The following is a 20,606-nucleotide window of genomic DNA, read 5'->3' on the forward strand; positions in this document are numbered from 1 at the left end:
CCCAATTCAGGACCGCACTTAAGCATGTACTTAATTTAAGGCATATGATTAAGTCACATAGAATTCAATGCAACTTAAGCACATGCTCAAATGGTTTCCTGAATGTGTATGAATTTAGATTTATGTACGTATGGACTTCTGGGGTAAATGGGTAAAATTCTATGGCTTATACAGGAAGTCAGACTAGATTATCTAACGGTCCCTTCTGGCCTTGGAGTCTGTGAATTTATGAACCAACATGTATGTGTTTAAGTGCTTTCCTGAATTGGAGCTATTGTGATAATGGGCTAAAGGTTATCTGGATCCAAACGTGACCAGCTTGGGCCTATCTCTAGTTATTTCCATTGTCCTGACAAATAACTAGTTTCCTTTTATGAACTGCCCTGACAATACCCAGACTTCAGTCCTCTGCACTGTGGAATGCTTTCAGGGTTAACAATCCATTGAACAACTGAGGGATGGTTATCCTTTATGAAACAAGGAAGGCCGGAAAATACCCTCCCTCCTCCTCCACCCAGCCACCCCATAAAAGCAAAGTGTGCAGGCAGCAGGCAGCTGCTATCAGAATGGGAAGTTGTCGGTTCCAAAAACTTTCACAGTATTGTATTGTAGAAAGTACACTGAGGAATACGTGGAAACAAGTCCAACGCTGTTTTATTAGTAGAGCTCTGGCAGTCTGTTTCACACCCTGATACAACTCTTGCTTTGGTCCGTCCTGTTCCTGCTATGTGGTGGCTTGTAAGGGGGACACACACCACACATTCATATCATACTTTGCCTACAGAGACAATTTACCAATATTAATTTTAGTGTTTTGAGCTTTCCAGGTTAAAAAAACTGATGCAATAATTTAGTTCTTAAACTGCAGTTATAATTAGTGTGATTTAATTGTTCTCTTTATTTGTTTCTCCTATCAGGAAAACTTAGCAAGACTGCAGAGGGCTTTTGCAAGGAAGTGGGAATTCATCTTTATGCAAGCAGAGGCCCAAGTGAAGTAAGTATTCCCAGTTCAGTGAACTGGAAGAGTCTTTAGAGCTTTGTTGGGGAAGGGATTGGATTAAGAGAATGTTTCCCAGTTAAAGTCTTTGCCCAAATAACTCGAGACTTATTGGTAAATTCTAATCCCTGTCACACTGGAAACAGCACAGGACTAATTCACAAGATCACATACCCTGAGGAAAAAATGCCAAGATAAAGATGGGTCTAATTGTCTGTGTGCAGGTCTGGAAGCCAGGAACTCCTGAGCTTCTTGCTCTTGTTCAAGTCTCTTACCATTTGTGCCTCAATTTCCCACTCAGCATAAGTGGGAAGAATAATACCTTCCATGCAGGTGTATGGGTTAATGTTTGTAAAGTACTTTGAAGATAAAAAGTACTGCCATTTCTGCAGTAGCTGTACAGTCCTGCTGCACACAGTATATTTGTTTTGCAAATATCCCCAATTATTTTTCCCACTGAATACACCAAATCCCGGAAAACTCAGTTCTATTGTGTCCATACTAACTGACCTCCTTTTGCTACCAAATCATTGTGGACTATTATGTAATACTATTATGTAATATGAGTAAGGCTTACTCATATTTTACAACGAGTAGTTTTTTTTCACCCTCCTCCTGTCATTCCACCCAGAACTGGGAATCTACTGTTTGCCTCCTCTTTACCCATGATCACAAAGTGCAGTCTCTTAGTAGTATATGCAACATGACATTGCTACTGCCACAATAGGTGCATGGTTCTGGGTTTGTGAAATTAGGGTGCTTAGAAGTCTGCATGTCCATGTTGCAGAAGGAGTTGTCACATATGAAAACTACAAGGAAGATGAAGGTGACATATTAGTGTTACAGAATACAGATATTTGTATTCTTGGGAAACACCAAAAAAGCAGAGGGAATTTGCACTTTCAGAATCAAACAGCAAAACAAATGTTACAAAATGAAAAGAGATTGCTACTTCTTATTATGTATATGTATATATGCATGTGTGTGTATCTATATTTGTAGTACTTTGTTGATTAACACTGTAATTACATTGTAATTATGGACCATTTAAGAACATGGTAATTATCCTTAAAATAACATGGTAATTAAGGGATTATTTCAGTTCAGAATATTAGAATTCTGATGAGATGAGAAAATTGGAAGTTACAATAATAATTAGTCTTTGAGATGCTTAAAGGTTCACTGCCAAGATAAAAATCATAATCAAACAAAACTATGTACTTCTGACACTAGTAGCATAGATTATTACAACTGGAAGGATTTTAAGTCTTATTTTCTTTTCACTATCAATGCTGTTTGTTTACTTTTTCTCCATTTCATTCACTTGGAGCAGTAAAACTCAACTGGTCACTATCACTTCCTGTCACTAGTTGGCTTCATTTCTTGGTTTTCAGGCACTATTCCAGTGCTGTTTGGGCTTAGGTTTCCAGCACAACAAAGTAAGATTTAAACTGAAAAACTACAAGCATCTGGAAACGTTATTTTTCATATCCAGTTTTGTACTCCCCACCCCCATCTTGCATATAGAATTCCATTGGTGTATTTACCTGTAGGCTGGACATGCCAAAGCCCTGGGCAGCATTAAATGAGCAGTAATATTCAATGTGGACTTCAATGAGAACTGTGGTCGCTTCATGTTTTGAAAATCAGGCCACCTGCTTAGTGGGTTTAGTTGCAATGCTTGAAAATCATGGTCTCAATGCAATTAATTACACTGTATTTTCATAATCAATATTTCTAATTTTTTAAAAATTGTAATCAATGGCACATTCTTGGAGATTGTATATATATATAAAGCCCAGATCCTGGATTGTGTTGCAACCATTTTATGCTTTACTACTAGAACAAAGCAGCCCTAAAGTCGGTGTAACCAGCCACAGGAGGATTACCCACTAAGGGCATGGGAATCTTCCAGTGGTGTAAAGCTGTCATAACATCTCCTATTCAATCCCGTACACCTTTGTCTGGCATAAGGGGCTAGGCTAGAAGAAAGTGGGCTGTATCTGAGGGCTTGTCTTCACTATGGGGGTAAGTCGACCTAAGTTACACTACTCCAGCTACGTGAATAACACAGCTGGAATCAATGTAGCTTAGGTTGACTTACCCTGCTATCTCTATTGTGCTGCATTGATGGGAGATGCTCTCTCATTGACTTACCTTACTCTTCTCAGGGAGCTGGAGTATTAGAGTCGACTGGAGAGTGCTCTGCTGTCAATTTAGCGAGTCTTCACTAGACATGATAAGTTGACACCCGCTGCATCGATTGCAGCAGCATTGATCTCCCCGGTCGTGAAGACAAGCCCTGAGTCTCTTATCCTCAGCTGCCATGCCCTAGGCCCATTGACAGCCACCTGAAGGCTGCTCTAACTTTATGCTAGCTGACCCAGAACTGGGGGAGCACAAAGCCTTTGCATGCTGCCCTCCCAGGTTGCACTATGTGCTCCTCATCTGCAGCCAAGGATCTGGGTCATTGTCTCAGCCTCATGCTGCTATGTTCCAAGAGGTGATGTTATAATTCCATTTATAGGTCAGGCTGGGGATCAACAACTGATCGCAACCTCTCCAACAAGGGGTGATGGTGGTAAAGACAAATAACTAATAACCCCCACAGTGGTGGATTTTCTCCCACCTACTACTTTAAATTATCATTTAAAAATATTTTTCTAAAGTCTGCTGCAGTTTCCACGGTAAACATCTGATGAAGTGAGCTGTAGCTCACGAAAGCTCATGCTCAAATAAATTGGTTAGTCTCTAAGGTGCCACAAGTACTCCTTTTCTTTTTGCGAATACAGACTAACACGGCTGTTCCTCTGAAACCTGTCATTTAAAAATAGTGTCAATAAAGATGCTGAATTGAGAGCTTTAGAAACAGACACCCTCTGTAAGGAACAAAACAGGTACAGCATATGTAGTGCCAGTGTAGGCTTCCACCACACTCCTCCATCAACATGCTTCAGACATGTTCTGAAGGGACCACATTATGTTTAAGCGGGATTGTTCATTCTCCTTGTCCCATTCAGTCTCTGACTTGTCTTCTGAAATTCTTTAAAAGGGTATCTGTGCCAGTTTTGATGGTGTTACTGGTATTTATGATGTCGGGAATCTGTCCATGAAGAATTTGCAATTGTTCTTAGTATGTCCCACGTGGAACAATTTTGTGAAGTCATGTGTTTTTCTGACTTGTTGGATCCTGATACAGGACAGCCATTAAGTTAATGCATAACTGTTAAGTAAACTGACTTCAGGGGGACTCCTCACATATTTAAAGTTAAGCACCAGTTTAAGTGCTGCGCTCGACTGGGACTGGGAAATCTGGTGTCAGAAAGGCTATTCGCTGCCAGGTGCAGAGCAGATGTTAGCAAAAAAGTTCTCTCATTGAAAACAAAAGATCCCTTTCGTCAGGCTGGTGGAATGACCCTGCAAATCACTTGGCATCTGGAATCTGACTTTTCTGTATGGAAATATGTGTCACTAGAACAGGAGTACTGGATACTGCTGTCAGTTGGGTCCAAAAATCCAGGGGAAAATTGGGAGCAAGTCAGAAAAGTAAAGTCGTGGATTGTTTCATTTCTTTATTTTCCCAGAATTGACAGAAAAAAAGATAAAACTGAAAGGAAAATTTTGGACAGCCAAGAAAGAGCATTTTGGGATGTGCACAGGCCAGTGGTAAGTCTCTTTTTAAATTACGCTACTTCCAAACTTAGCAATGTGGATATGCTGCATGGAGAGGTTAGCTTTAAAACTGCTGAACGGATTTTCTTCATATTTCAATTGTCCATAGGAGATCTTCAGAACAAGCCAAGTTTGAGAACAAAATTGTTTCAAAAGGTTTAGATTTGTGCATGCACAACATTTCTGATTTTAACATAAAATAGAAGTGTAAAGGTTTGTTTTTTTTCATAAGTAGAATTCAAAAGCAGTTAAACCAGTTTTGTTCAAGTTTTCTAGAAAAACTCAGCTCTGAGCTGAGACCAGGTAATTTCAGCCTGAAAGGAGTTTGCGTGCTGAAATTGTGTGCTGAAGTTATGAGCAAATAAATTGGATGCTGAGATTCAACTTAACATAGACTCATAGATCTTAAGGTCAGAAGGGACCATTATGATCATCTAGTCTGACCTCCTGCACAATGCAGGCCACCAAATCTCACCCACCCACTCCTGCGAAAAACCTCTCACCTATGTCTGAGCTATTGAAGTCCTCAAATCATGGTTTAAAGACTTTAAGGTGCAGAGAATCCTCCAGCAAGTGACCCGTACCCCATGCTACAGAGGAAGGCGAAAAACCCCCAGGGCCTCTTCCAATCTGCCCTGGAGGAAAATTCCTTCCTGACCCCAAATATGGCAATCATGATTCAAAAACTGCACATTTGGGTATGATATGAAGTGATGTAAAAGAAAAAAAAATTAAAAAATCACAAGTACATAAGTACAAACAACTACAGAACCAAATGATTAACGAATATGATTTGTAGTACACACCTTAAAGAAAGCATTTTGAAAAAGATCCTATTGTGCATTTTTGTAACAATATTTGTGCTGCAAGCAAAGGATGAAAACTCTGTGTTTTATTATTGCTTTCCAGTGGGAGGAGGTGGTATGTACATTGTTAACATCAATGGTAATATTATGAATGTCCCTTTCTTAGCCAGGCTGCGTGAACACAACAGAAATGGACATCAGAAAGTGTCGCCGTATGAAAAACCCACAGAAGGTTAAAAAGGTCAGGGTGTTGTTTTTTTTCAGAACAGTAACAACTATGTTTTACACCAACAATATGTTGCTTCTTTCAAATGAGAATTTCAAAGTAATTTACAAATATTAATTAAGCCTCCACATTTGTAAGTAAGTTTATTATGTTCATTTTACAAATGGACAGGTACCAGTCCAAGTCTTGGCAGAGCTGAGAACAGCACTAGGGAGTTCTGACTCCCAGACCCCTGCTGTAGTCACTAGACAGCACTCTTTTCGAATTAAGACCTGATTATTTTTTTCTTTTGCCTGGGATAGTCATCGTTGTCATTTAGTGACCACAGAGCTCCCATTTTAACAAATATAGACAAACATAAATGAACTGTTGCATATCAGCATGATGGTCCCAAACATGTCAATATGCTGGCTATTAAATGTCATCATAACCTTTCAATGTTTCATACAAATATCAAATAAAGAAAAAAAATAATTAATTGAACAAAAAGATGCCTGCTATTGCCTTCAATACCTGACAAATAAATGCACTACCGGTGATTTGATGGTGTTTTACTGTTTTGTTGTTGCTGTTGTTTTTTAAGGTTTGTGGAAAACTTGGCTCATTGACACCATATTAACCCTTTTTTTCAGTGTATCAAAGCCTCAGGGTTAAAAGTTATTACTGTAAGTTCTCTTAAAGTTGTTTAGTATCATATTTAAGAGACACTTGAGTTAGAATATGATTTCCACCCCCCCAATCTCAGTTACTGATCCTATAAACATAAACACACCTGCATAACTTCATGCACATGGCAGTCTCCCTGAAGCCTGTATACCCCCAAAAATGCATGACAAGCAAAGTAACACTTCTCAAATATAAATGTCTCCATTCATTGTGGAAATGCAATAGACTTGTAGAGTAGAGCAAAAAATAGTTATTTTATATCTAGATAAGAGTGCTTCAGGCATAAGAAATAGTGGGTTTGACTGACTGAAAATGCGGTAATTTATAATAAGCAAGCAGATATTGAGAAATTTTGAAGTAAGTGTCAAGATTTGTTAATCAAAAGATACATATTAGCAGAGCTGAAGCCTTCATCAAAAATATGAGTTTCATAAAATGTAGAAGTTTCACTTTTGCAACTAACATACTAAAGTAGGGAATCAGAAGAAAAACTCTCTCATGTACCTCTGATTATCAGGCAGAGATTTGCATTTGTTCTCAGTTGGGCTCGTCAGAGAGAAATCACAATTTTCAATTAACACAGCTACAGCTATTTGCCACTCAGGTATTTGTATATACATGCTCATTTATGAACTTTGTTCCAGATTTAAGAGTTATTGATCTCTGAAAAGGTAACAGTAGACAGTTGCTGGCTCATTACTTGACTGTTTTCATGCACAGATTTTCCTTAGGTATGTAACAATAATACTCTGTAATTTCTCGTGTTATTTGTTTCAGTCAGTATATGGGGTTACAGAAGATTCTCAGTCCCAAAGCCCTGTACATATGCCCTCCCAACCCATACGAAAAACTACAAAAGAGGACTTCCGAAAACGAGTAAGTAGACTGCCTTAGAACAACTCCTCCAAGAACTGAGTACTTTATTTTCAAAAAGATGTTTATATTTTTATTGAAATATCAATAAAGCCAGAAACATGCTTATGTTTCCTGGTGCAAAACAACAGAAATGTAAGGTGATGTTGGCATGCTTTGAACAAAGTAGCATATATCAAAAGCTAAATATGAAAGGGGACATGCGGGTACATTGAGATGAATGCTACATGTCATATTCTCTTTTCAAATTAACAGAGTGGCTCTCAAGTCCAAAATTCCACTCACCTTACCTGCCTACAGACAGCATTTCCCAAAAAATGTTACAAATTTGTGTGGCAGGTTTATTTTAAGTAATTATAACTTTTAAATATGTTCCAGTCATCCAATCAGGGAGCAAATGCAATGCCTTGTGCCTTTTGTGACCAGTCCCACGCCATGAATAGCAAATAGGCAGCACAAACAGTTTGTGAGCAACCCACAGTCTGAAAATTATTTGCCAAAATATTTGGCAAATACTTTCAAAGAATGAATGCATTCAACAAAAAATCAGGACAGGTTTGCAAGGAACCCCCAGCCAAAAACTCAACCAAATTTATAAAGAATTCTATGTGGGTTATACTGTGTCTAGCCATAGTTTTGCCTCTCCTTCAGGTCACCAAGGATACTCAAAAAGTGGATGGTATTGATAAGGCAGGAAGACGTATCCAAAGCAGCTGGAGGTTCTGCTCATTCAGTACTGCTTCCACAGGCAGAGCTTCCAGGGAACTTCCAGTAGGAATAAAAGCTGTTTTCTGTAGTAGAGCCCCCCAGGGGAAGACAGGCACCATACCACCAATGTGTAGCAAGAGTTGAATATTAAGGGGTAATGCAGTTATGATCAGAATCCCTCCAGGGCACAGCCAACCCTACGAATGCAGGCAGGGAGGGGCAACTTACATGTCCCTGTTCCAGCACAAGTAAATCTGTCCCACTGTTGTGTTCTCTGACACCTGTGAGAGAACCCATGGTTACTCCTTGCAAACTGATAAGTCACTTGAAATGCAAAGCCAAGACTGTATTGTGACACAATCAGTGGATGCTTTAGAAAGGAGCGCCGGAACCTGTCTAAAACTGTGGGGTGGGGGGCACTGATGTCACAACTATGGCCCTACCCCCTCTGCTCCTCCTCTTCCCCTGGGTTCCCGTTCCCTGCTCCCCCTCTTCCCTCAAGGCCCTGCCCTCTGGCCAGGATGCCTGAGAACAGCCCCCTGGGGCATGTCACCCAGGGCAGGTGGTGGGTCCAGGGCTCCCTACAGTGGCCTGGGCTCTCTGGATGCCTCTTACCACTGCCCGGCTCCAGCTCACGGAGGAAAGAGGAGGAGCAAGGGGCTGGGCCCTGTGGCAAGGCAGGGATAAGGCCACCTCAGCTCCCCTACCGGGAAGAGGCTGGCCTCGCAAGCAGGAGCTGCCCTTTGTGGCTGGGGAGCTGATCACCTTATCAGCTCCCCCACTGTGAAGCGCAACCTCAGCCACCACCTCTCTGCGCCTGCCCGACTATGCTCATGTTAAAAAGGGGAGGGGGCATTGCGCCCCTGGCCTCTCCGGTTCTAGCACCCGTGGTTCTAGATCTGCTCGGTTGTTAATCTCTTTTAATCGTCATCTCTTTCCCCAGATAACCTTTCTGAATGTGCAGATAGACAGACACTGTTTAAAAATGTCCAAAGTAGCTGAAAGGTGAGTTTCTTGATTTACATTATTATAATACTCTTTTGTTGATATAGTATTTCTATTCATCATCTCAGATGATCAACTTTGACATTTTTCCATAAAGTTATGGTGCAAGGCTGTGTACAAAGGATGATAGCAGTTCCATTTCAGTTACAAAATTTCCCAGTTCATTTTGTATGAAAAATAATTTTTTACTGCTCTTTACTCCTGTTAGCCAGAGCAGCTCTGGGAGAATGAGCTGGATTCTCTTCTGAATCATGCATCATCTATAAAATTGCCAATGCAATTTCAATTGCAGGGCCAGATTCTGCCCACACTTACAGCTTTTCAACCTCACTGAAGGCACTAGGGTTGCACCTGTGCAAGCCAGGGCATTCTTTTAAGACAGTGGTTCTCAACCAGGGATCCATGTTCCCCTGGGGGTACACAGAGGTCTTCCCAGGGATACATCAACTCATCTAGATATTTGCCTCGTTTTACAACAGGCTACATTAAAAGCACTAATGAAGCCAGTACAAACTAAAATTTCATACCAACAATGACTTTTTTATACAGCTCTATATACTATACACTGAAATGTAAGTAAAATATTTATATTCCAGTCAATTAATTTTATTATTATAGGGTAAAAATGAGACCGTACGCAATTTGTCAGTAATAGCGTGCTGTGACCCTTTTGTATTTTTATATCTGATTTTGTAAGCAAGTAGTTTTTAAGTGAGGTGAAACTTGGGGGTACGCAAGACAAATCAGACTCCTGAAAGGGGTACACTAGTTTGGAAAGGTTGAGAGGCACTGTTTTAAGGCATTAGGGTCACACAGATGCAAATGACGGCACAATTTATCCTGTGGAATCTTTATTGCTGGTGATGAAGCATGAGCCAGAAAAGAACCATCCCAGTGAGTCTGCAGGGCTGGCAGTTAGAAAACAACAGCTTAGTTACTTGTAAACTGAGAAAATTTGCAATGGAATTTTTGATACAAATAGGGATCCCCATAATCCTATGTAGAGTTGTTTTGCAGAGCAGAACTGTACTGTTATCTAAAGCAATGGAACAATTATTATATTTTTTGCAGTACCAGGTGAAGGCTGGTCCTTTATAAGAAAATAATTAAATAATTGAGAAACATTGGGAATTTGCCATGTTTAAAACAAATTAAAAAGACATTACCTTGCAAAGTGCTGTGCTTCACAGAATCAGCTCCTGCCTTCAACATATTTATACAGAATTAGGCAAATTAAGAAGGCACATGCTTAAAAGTAAGTTCCCTGTTGGGTCATCAAAACTAACCATTTAAATGGAAATGTAACTAATTAAAAAGAAAACGTTCAAATGTTTCATAGGACCTTGCATAAATGTAATGATATTTTGCTGTACTGAAAATGATCACATCCATATTTATGCTCTAGGCTTTTTGAATCCATTCTTCCCCTTGGCAGTTAGTAGCTGAATTTTGTGCTTTATAGTAAAGGTCATTTTGCATAGATTTCACCCATAAGGATGTTGATATCATGAGGTAGTAACAATCTCCAGACAGGTAATTTGTAGACAAACAAATTTATCTTTTTTTATAATTTTGCAAGAATTGTATTAATTGTGAACAATAAAATCAGCAGACCTCATTAATTTATTAACACTGAGTATACATGTTCCTCAAGTAGAGCTGAACTGTCGTTATTAATAGTAGTATTTATTGATGCCAAAATTTTCAAAAGTAAATAGTTATTTCAACTGGAGCTAGACAGGAAATAGTTTCCTGTCCAATGAGAATTTTAGAGATTTCAAGACATTTTCCCATCCCAAATTGGGACAAGTCAAAATCTCAAACTTGTTTACAAACGGATAATCTGGAAAAAAAATTCAGATCAGGTCAATCGAAATGTTTTGTTTCAATCATTTCAAAACATTCTGTTTTTATTTCAATAATTAAAAAACCAGGAACAAAAACCTTTAACTAAACTAAACTAATTTAACTAAAATTTCAAAATAAAAAGTTTTTTCAAACCAAAAAAAGAAACTTTTGTTTCAAAAATGTTCTTGACCTATTAATTTGGCGTATGCAATCCAGTTAAGCCAAGACAGAGTGTTCTTATCAACAATGTTCAAGGCATGAAGACCTCCAGGAAGAAAAGGTCATTGTTCTTGTCCTGAAGTGTACAGTCTAAGGCCTATCCTGCTCCCACAGAAGTCAAAAGGTGTTGTACTATTTACCATAGGTAACTGTAAGACATAAGGAAAACAGATACAGTAAAACCTCAGAGTTACAAACATCTCAGGAATGGAGACTGTAACTCTGAAATGTGCATAACTCTGAACAAAACATTATGGTGGTTCTTTCAAAAGTTTACAACTGAACATTGACTTAATACAGCTTTGAAGCTTTACTATGCAGAAGAAAAATGCTGCTTTCCCTTTTTTTTTTTATAGTAGTTTACGTTTAACACAGCACTGTGCTGTATTTGCTTTTTTTTTTTTTATTTAATCTCTGCTGCTTCCTGATTGCATATTTCCGGTTCCAAAGGAGTTGTGTTGTTGACCGGTTAGTTTGTAACTCTGGTGTTCAGAACTCTGAGGTTCTACTGTAGCAGACATTGGAAGGCAGGGGGAAGGATAAGAGTTGCAGCAATAAACCCAGGAGGTTACTTCAGTAGGTTTATTATAAGGTTACATGTTTCTTTTACAGTCAAATCTTGAGATTTGTTCTGGCGTTTAGAGGCATAGTGAACGGGGCCAGGAAGAGAATCCCAGACGTGGGGAGGTACACTGAATGAGGTGCAAAGACCAGAGCAGGAGAAGATAATAAATGGGGTGATTAGTTACGTGGCTGGACAGAGGAGAGGGTAGATGAGAAGGAATGAGCTGATGTGAACAATTATCTGAAACAACGAATGTAAAATGCTGAACACACAAGGACCAGTTCTGTTGAGTAAGAAGGTGCCATTCTTACAGTCTCTGTCAGAGTAAGTCCACACTTTAAGAGATTAATTCAGCTGACAGTGTGGCAGTTTAGCATGCTACAGCACAACAGAGACTTCCTTCCTGTGCTCTCCATTAGACAGCCAAGTAATGACAGCAGCACCCTATGCAACACCAACTGGCATGTTTTCAGTTCAGTATAAAGGCATTTCAGGACAGTCATGAGAGAACTCCGAGGTGAACTCTGAGGGGGTGGGATGGGATGGGATGGGGGCAAGGGAAACAAGTTGCAGTGTTAGCAAGACATAATACAGTCCAGCCACTCAACCTGCGTGTGCCTTGTGCTCTAACTCCCACAGGAGGTTGATACCTGAAATTCCCACCTCGCAGAGTCCTAGAACCTGAGCTCCAGCCCGAGCCCAAATGTCTACATCACAATTAAACAGCCCCTCAGTCCGAGCCAGCCGGAACGGACCAGTCACAGGTGTCTAACTGCGGTGTAGACATACCCTGAATCTCCTGAACAGCTGTGTTTCTCATCTGCAGCTAAATCACGAAATGAGCTGATCACTGGTGGCTCAATCCTGCATGATGCTGAGCACTCCTGCAAGATGTTGAGCACCCTCAACTCTAATTGAAGTCAGTGGAAATTAAGGCCAATCAGCACCATCCAGGATCAGCGCCTGCTGAGCAGCAGGAATTTCCTTTGACGTCACTGCTATTACTAACACCTAGCTCTTCCCTGGTTCTTTGCATCAGGTCTCAAAGTGCTTTACAAAGGAGGTCAGTATCAATATCGCTATTGACAGATGGGGAAATTGGGGCTCTGGAAGGTGAAGCGAGCTGCCCAAGGTCACCCAGCAGGCCAGTGGCAGAGTCAGGAATAGTATCCATGTCTCCCGAGTACAGTGCTCTAGCCACTGGGCTGCACTGCCTCCCAATATATGTTACAGATGATCAGAACCACTAAGAAGTTGGTGCCTGATGTATAAACAGAATCCGTATCAGGTGCTGGATAGAGTGAGGCACTTTCCTGCTTTTACTGTCCTGCAAATTTTTTTGAGCTTTTGACAAATTTTCCTATCCCAAATCGGGACTGTGACAGGGTTCACTCACTGCTCTGGCGCCTCCTGCCAGCTGTCATGGGAATTAGGTCTGCTCACCAAGGCGCCCTCCTTTGGTGGTGCCCCACCACCGTCATTTTTGTTCCAGAACTCACATCACTCCCATTCTCTTCAGTGACACTGCCCTCTGGCTGTGCCACACTCTGTATTCCCTCTTTCTGCAGGACCTGCACTCTGTCCAGCTACTCTCTCAGTGGCAACTGCAGTTCATTGTCCCAGGGCTGCTTCCCACACAGTTCCAGAACCCTCTTCTGCCCTTACCTCAGTCTGCAGGTCCTAACAGCCAGCCAGGAGCTCTCTCTAGCTCCCCTGGCCCGTACTTGCAGCGGTGCTCTGTCTCAGGTGCTGGCGCTCCTTCTTGCTGCTAGGAGACTGGTCTTCTCCCCTCAAGCTCCAGGCAGCTACTGAACTCTGCTCTGCCCCACAGCCCTTCTTATATGAGTGTGCCAGCCTACAGACCAGTCAGCCTCACCTCAGTCCCAGGAAAAATCATGGAGCAGGTCCTCAAGGAATCCATTTTGAAGCACATGGAGGAGAGGAAGGTGATCAGGAACAGTCCACATGGATTCACCAAGCACAGGTCATGCCTGACCAACCTCGTAGCCTTCTGTGATGAGATAACTGGCTCTATGGATATGGGGAAAGCAGTGGATGTGATGTACCTTGACTGTAGCAACACTTTTGATATGGTCTCCCACAGTATTCTTGCCAGCAAGTTAAAGAAATATGTATTGGATGAATGGACTATAAAGTGGATAGAAAGCGGGCTAGTTCAATGGCTTGATGTCTAGTTGGCAGCCGGTATCAAGTGGAGTGCCCCAGGGGTTGGTCTTGGGGCTAGTTTTGTTCAACATCTTCATTAATGATCTGGACGATGGGATGGATTGCACCCTCAGCAATTTTGTGGAAGACACTAAGCTGAGGGGACAGGTAAACATGCTGGAGGGTAGTGATAGGGTCCAGAGACAAATTGGACGATTGGGCCAAAAGAAATCTGATGAGGTTCAGTAAGGACAAGTGCAGAGTCCTGCACTTAAGATGGAAGAATCCCATGCACTGCTACAGGCTGGGGACTGACTGGCTAAGCAGCAGTTCTGCAGAAAAGGAGCTGGGGGTTACAATGGATGAGATGCTGGATATGAGTCAACAGTGTGCCCTTTTTGCCAAGGAGGCTAATGGTACATTGGGCTGCATTAGTAGGAGCATTGCCAGCAGATTGAGGGAGGTGATTATTCCCCTCTGTTCGGTACTGGTGAGGCCACATCTGAAGTATTGTATCCAGCTTTGGGGCCCCCACTACAGAAAGGATGTGGACAAATTGGAGAGAGTCCAGTGGAGGGCAACAAACATGATTAGGGGTCTGGGGGTTATGACTTATGAGGAGAGGCTGAGGGAACTGGGCTTATTTAGTCTGCAAAAGAGAAGAGTGAGGGAGGATTTGATAGCAGTCTTCAACTACCTCTAGAGGGCTTCCAAAGAGGATGGAGCTAGGTTGTTCAAAGTGGTGGCAGATGACAGAACAAGGAGCAATGGTGTCAAGTTGCAGTGGGGGAGGTCCAGGTTGGCTATTAGGAAAAAACTATTTCATTAGGAGGATGGTGAAGCACTAGAATGGTTTACCTAGGGAGGTGGTGGAATCTCCATTCTTAGAGGTTTTTAAGGCCCAGCTTGACAAAGCCCTGGCTGGGATGATTTAGTTGGGGTTAGTCCTACTTTGAGCATGGGGTTGGGCTAGATGACCTCCTAGATGACCTTTCTTTTTTTTTTTTTTGACAGGGTTATTTGCCTACTGGATGGGAAAAGAAGTAGATGTGATATCTTGATTTTAGTACTGCTTTAGACATAGTCCCATGTGACATTCTCATACATAAATTAGTGAAATTTGGTCTAGAAGAAACTACTATAAAATGGATGCAAACTGGTTGAAAAGCCATACTTATCCCATTATCAGTAGCCCATTATCAATGGCTCACTGTCAAACTGGGAGACTATATCTAGTGGGGACCTTCAGTGGTCTCTCCTGAGTCTGGTACTAGTCATTCTTTTCATTAATGACTTGAATAATGGGGTGGAGTGTATGCTTACAAAATTTTCAGATGACACCAAACTGTAAGGGGTTGCAAGCACTTTGGAGGACAGGATTTGAATTCAGAATAACCTTGGCAAATTGGTGAATTGGTCTGAAACCACTAAGAGGATATTCAATCAAGACAAGTGCAAAGTACTATACGTAGGAAGGAAAAATAAAGTGCACAAATAAAAAAATTGGGAATAAGTGGCTAGGCATTGGAACTGGGTAAAGGATCTGGGGGTGGAATGGTACCCAGGGTTGTGAGATACCCTGCTGCGACCTAACCCAAGTGTGAGGAAATCTCTATGCCTGCTGTGAATCAGCACAAGCACTGCCTTCCAGGCCTCCGCTAGCCTCACTTTCTCCGTGCGGGTTAGTGATAGGCATACTAATACCTGAGTCCTCCAAGCATCCCCTGTAGCATCCCTCCCTTTACCCACTGAACACTCAAAGAACTGCCAGACTTGCTGTTCCCAAAGGAACAGTGGACCACAGCCTATTAGTTACCCTTAGAGCACAGCTCTGCTAAACACATGGCACTTAGATATACTTACAATGAAAACAAGAATAAGCTTTCTCAGAGAACAGAGATTCAAATGATTGCTAGTGAGTAAATCATAACACACTTTCTAGAGACTAAATTTAACTAACAGGTTGTCCTTCTGTCTAAAGAAGCTTATCTTATCCAAGGTTCTCTCCAGTGATTTCAACCAAGCCTGGCTGAAAGATCCTTTTTTATGACACGAACTCACTGTCCATTTACTTCCTCAGTGAAGGATATCAAAGTATCGTCTTTCCCTTGCTAAATATACCAGTCACACCTTTGATGCGTATCTCAAGATAGTCTCCCTACCCCCTTTGCCCCCACACTGTTTACCTCTTCCTGATAGTTTCCTTCTGAAGTCCTCGGCAGCTCTTCATTAGCATTTGACTTAGAATACTAATTGTTGCCCAATGTGAACCAGACAATATTCCGTTTACACGTAAACATAAACAGATATACGGATAAACAACACTTGACTGGAGAAAAACCTGCTTTTCACCTTTCCTGATGACCAACCCCACAGTTGCATCCCTTAAGAACATAATTTTCAGTATATAGTACATAACTCTTACGTAGTATCAGTACCTACGTTTCATAATTATATTGATGACCAGAATGACACAGGCTTTTATTACAGACCCCAAATGACCCTCTTTGGTCAACTAGAATGTAAATGCCAGACCCAGGGGATTCCTATAATCCTTGTGCCCCCATTATGCCCTCTGCCAGTTGGCAGCAAAAGGTCCCTTGGCCATAGAGGGTAATAGTGGGATCATAAATTGAATCTGAATGAATAATGTCAAACAGTTGCAAAAATGGCAAATATCATTCTGGGGTGTATTAACAGGAGTGTTGTATGTAAGACACAGGAGGTAATTGTTCTGCTCTATTCAACAATAGTGAAGCTTCCACTGAAGTACTGTGTTCAGTTTTGGGCACCACACTTCAAGAAAGACGTTGACAAAATGGAGAGCGTTTGGAGGGTAGCAGCAAAGGTGATAAAAGGGTTAGAAAACCCTGACCTTTGTGGGAAGGTTAAAGAAAGTGTGTGTTCAGTCTTGAGAAAATAAGACTGAAGTGGGGGATGTGATAAGTTTTCAAATATATTAAGGGCTGCTATAAAGAAGACAGTAATCAATTGTTCTCCATGTCCACTGATGGTAGGACAAGAAGTAACTGACTTAATCTGCAACAAGGGGGATGTAGGTTAGAAGTTAGGAAAAACTCTCTAACTGTAAGGATAGCTAAATACTGGAATAGGTTACCAAGAGAAGTTATGGAATCTCCATCATTGGAGGTTTTTAAGAACAGATTAGACAAATACCTGTCAGAGGTGGTCTAGGCGTACATGATCCTACGTCAGTTCAGACAGAATGACTAGATGACCTCTCTAGGATCCTTCTGGCCCTAGGTTTCCATGATTCTATGGTGATCCAGCCACCACAGCAATTCCTGAGGGAACAAACATTGCTCTGTTGCTGTATGTGCCAGAAATACTCAGTGAAAAGAGTTCTCTTTCCTTCCCCCACATTCTTTTTCTTCACTTGACCCACACACCACTGCTGTGTTTGGATTTGGGTACCTTGAGTGAAGTTACTGTTAACCTCACAAATTGCACCCACTCCTTTCCACAATGTTTGAGCTTTTCTTGTTCGCATTCTGACATTGCATGAATGTGTACTGATACAGCACCATCATGTAGTGCCACTCCATTGTAATGACTCCTGAAGTAAATCTGGGCCTCTTCAAATGAACGGCAAGCTTATTTCCTGCGACCTGGAACAGAACCATGGAGGAGTATCCTGTGACTTTCAAGATGGGTGTCAACCATACCAAGGGTGTTGTAAATCCCCTGCATGAATAGTACCCCTGTGAATATGTGTGTAAGAAATGCCTAACACCGTTCTTGCACACCTCAGTGAAGCATAACCTCTACATCTTCTGTCAGAATTATATTACATCATTTCAAAGGCCAAAAGCCCTAGTTTACATTTCTTTCCCTTAGGATTGCCTGTGCCTATAACTTCATTTAGACAAGCAATGATCCAGTTGCTGCTGATAGGCTGAATCAGCAAAAGGCACTTAGTCCATGTTGTTTTATTTAATTTTGACTTATTTTTTGCTACTATTTGTGACGCTTGCAACGCATTCTCATTATTTTATTAGGAGCCATTTAACTTTCACAGCAGAGTGCACCTGATTGATTTTTTGACCTCCTCTCGCATTTCCATCTCCGGGATTGCTGTTGCTCTCTGAAATTGGATACCGTTCCCTCCTCCAACTCCTAACCCTCAACAATCGTGAAATGTAATTAATGAAATGAGATAAGACATCATGGGACTGGATGCCCTGAGGGTCTATTGGAACCTACTACATTTACAAAAGTGTGTGATTTTAATGCCTTCTGACAACAGTTAGGACCAGAAAAGAGGAGGGGTGGTGAGTAGGGTAGGTCAGAGCAACTTTCTGGTTTTTGTGACACAAATAAAAAAATTAAAAATTGTCCATGACTATTCAGTGTCTGTGTTTAAACAAATTTCCTTTAGCTATGTTCATCTTCGTGTTGTGGATTCCCGCCCCGCCCCCATTGCAAATATTTGATTGATCTAGTTCTACTCACAAACATGTTCCCACAAGAGGAATTCCCAAGTTGTTTCTGAAAGTATTTGTGGAAACCACTTTTTAAATCTGCACCCTCAGATATTTACCTGGCAAGTGCTTTCACACTTATTCAATCAAGGAATAGAAACTATAATATGTGCCATATCTAACCAGTCACAAGTAAGCAACATGGCATATATATCAAATATTTGCAATAAAAACAAAATACTCAACAAAATATTAATCACATCATTTCAGGTAATACTTGAGGGAATTGCAATCTGCTGGTGGATATTCTGTGAGAAGAAAAAGGAACATAATTAGCTGAATAACTTATTGTGAATTATTTACTTAGCTCTAGTATAAGCACAGCTCAAAAACTTCCCTGCTCAAAAGCACAGCATGATGCTGAGCTCCTTGCAAATTAATTTATGGAGCTTTACCAACATGTACACCATTTTTTAAATTTTTTGAAACTTAGATTATTAAAAGATGCAACTATTATTTATTGTATTGCAGTAGCATGTAGAGGTTGCTGCTCCATTGTGCTAGCCACTGCACAAACATGACTAAAAGATGGCTCATGCCCTGAAGAGTTTACAGTCAAGCTCTGATCCTGAAAAAGTCTCCCCCACTCCCATGCGTAACTTTATGCACGGTGCATAATACCATTTAAATCAATAAAACTACTCAACGAGAAGTCTTTGCAGGATTGAGGCCTTGGTACAAGACAAGACAACAAGTGGATACAACTGACTGGGGATCACATGGTAATGACATGATCACTGTGAAAAGCCCTGGCCATATCACACCAGCTGCCTAACCGTTATCGGGTTTTTCTATACGCACCACAGCAGACGTGAGTTTTAAAGAGGACAATGCAGTGGCTTTGTGAAATTTTCTGGAGAGCAACTTCCATGCATAAGAGGTGGCATGGGGCAAAGCATCAAGGTGCTTGTTGGAAAATTTGACCAATATGTAAAACTAAAAAGAAAATGGTTGAAAAATGGTAGTTTGTCAATTCACATGTAAGCATGTAGGCCACAGCTGTTCTTTTCTTTTTTCCCCTGTCCTAGTTTAATAACGTACTCAGACCAGTACATTGAATATGATCCATTTATAACACCTGCTGAACCTTCCAATCCCTGGATAAGCGATGACGCTACTTTATGGGACATAGAAATGAGGTAAGAAATTGAAATTCCATAGAACTATGAATAACCTTAAAGCAATCCTTTCATTTTGTTTGTATTGCACTCCCCCATTGCCCCATATAGACAGTAGGTTGTATACGCGTGTAAGTTCAGAAGCGACACATGCTTGCAAGAAATAAGGGCTCATGCTTTTTTTTTCTTTTCATAAGTTACATTAGATGGCCACAGAGAGGTCTGGGACTTTCTTGTTTGTTTTGCTCTTCTATGGCGTATAATAAATGCGTGAAAAGGTAAAAGAAAGAATGTAGTGGTGATTCTCCAGTGCCATGCACCTTGTGTGGTTATTTTATTTACACCCTTGAAAAATGGGTGTGCAGTTTTGCTAAACCGGAATGGTCATATTGTATACCCACTTTGCACAGGTGTGAATGACTACCCAAGATATAAGGCAGAATAAAGTTTAAACCCAGTGTCTTTATTTACTCGGATCACAATGACAGTAGCACTTGGGATTAGAATCATCATGCCTGAGTGTATGTCCAGCAGTTGCAAGAGCAGCTCTGAGTGCAGCTCAGAGTATTTGGGTCCTGGCTCCCCAGCTCATTCACATATACCCATCGGTCACATTGCTAGACCTCAGTTCAGGCACCATGGTGATTAGGCAGCATCCACTTCTCTCAATCCTTTGCTCTTACTGTGTGAATATTTAATTGGCATTCCTACTCATGACCAAATATGACCTGGGTGTGATATTAAAATAGTCAAATATTTCAAAAGGGAGCTACAAATTCGCTCCAATCATGTTCATGCCTGACTATGAGATGGAAACCTAAGGTAAAACCTGCTCTTTGGAACTTGGAGGTAAAAAAAATCAAAATACTGGGTCTGCCTCTGGAGGGCCAGTCCATGCTGAATCATCGTCTCCAGGCACATGGTTGCCTGTGGGGAGTAGCAGACTCAGCAGCCAGACATCAAATCCTGTCCTAAAAGAAATCCAAGGACAGAGCAAATGGATTTGTGTGTTTCCCTCAATTGTGAAAGGTACCTCCACACTTTCCCTCCATTGCACACAGGAATCTGTGATCCATTTCTTAATCCCTACTTCCCTTATCTTTTATTTTATGATACCCTGGACTTATTTTTAATCTGTTTCACTTTTCGTTTTTGCTTCCCCTGCAAGACCCTGATGCAATTTTAATCTCTTTAACTAGTTTTGTATCAAATAAACAGCCATAACTGCAGCAAAA

General features: G+C 41.1%; 1 protein-coding gene across 1 annotated transcript in view; it reads left to right on the plus strand.

The window, feature by feature from the left end:
- The window catches only part of RGS6 (regulator of G protein signaling 6), a 170,098-nt gene that overhangs the window by 66,365 nt on the left and 83,127 nt on the right, over nucleotides 1-20,606 (plus strand). The window contains exons 6-11 of the mRNA XM_073350672.2: nucleotides 918-994; nucleotides 4,582-4,663; nucleotides 5,642-5,716; nucleotides 7,145-7,243; nucleotides 8,892-8,953; nucleotides 19,282-19,392. Of these exons, the coding sequence (XP_073206773.1) occupies nucleotides 918-994; nucleotides 4,582-4,663; nucleotides 5,642-5,716; nucleotides 7,145-7,243; nucleotides 8,892-8,953; nucleotides 19,282-19,392 (506 nt within the window). The remainder of the gene's footprint in view (nucleotides 1-917; nucleotides 995-4,581; nucleotides 4,664-5,641; nucleotides 5,717-7,144; nucleotides 7,244-8,891; nucleotides 8,954-19,281; nucleotides 19,393-20,606) is intronic.

This window comes from Lepidochelys kempii, chromosome 6, assembly GCF_965140285.1.
Source record: "Lepidochelys kempii isolate rLepKem1 chromosome 6, rLepKem1.hap1, whole genome shotgun sequence".
Lineage (NCBI taxonomy): Eukaryota > Metazoa > Chordata > Testudines > Cheloniidae > Lepidochelys > Lepidochelys kempii.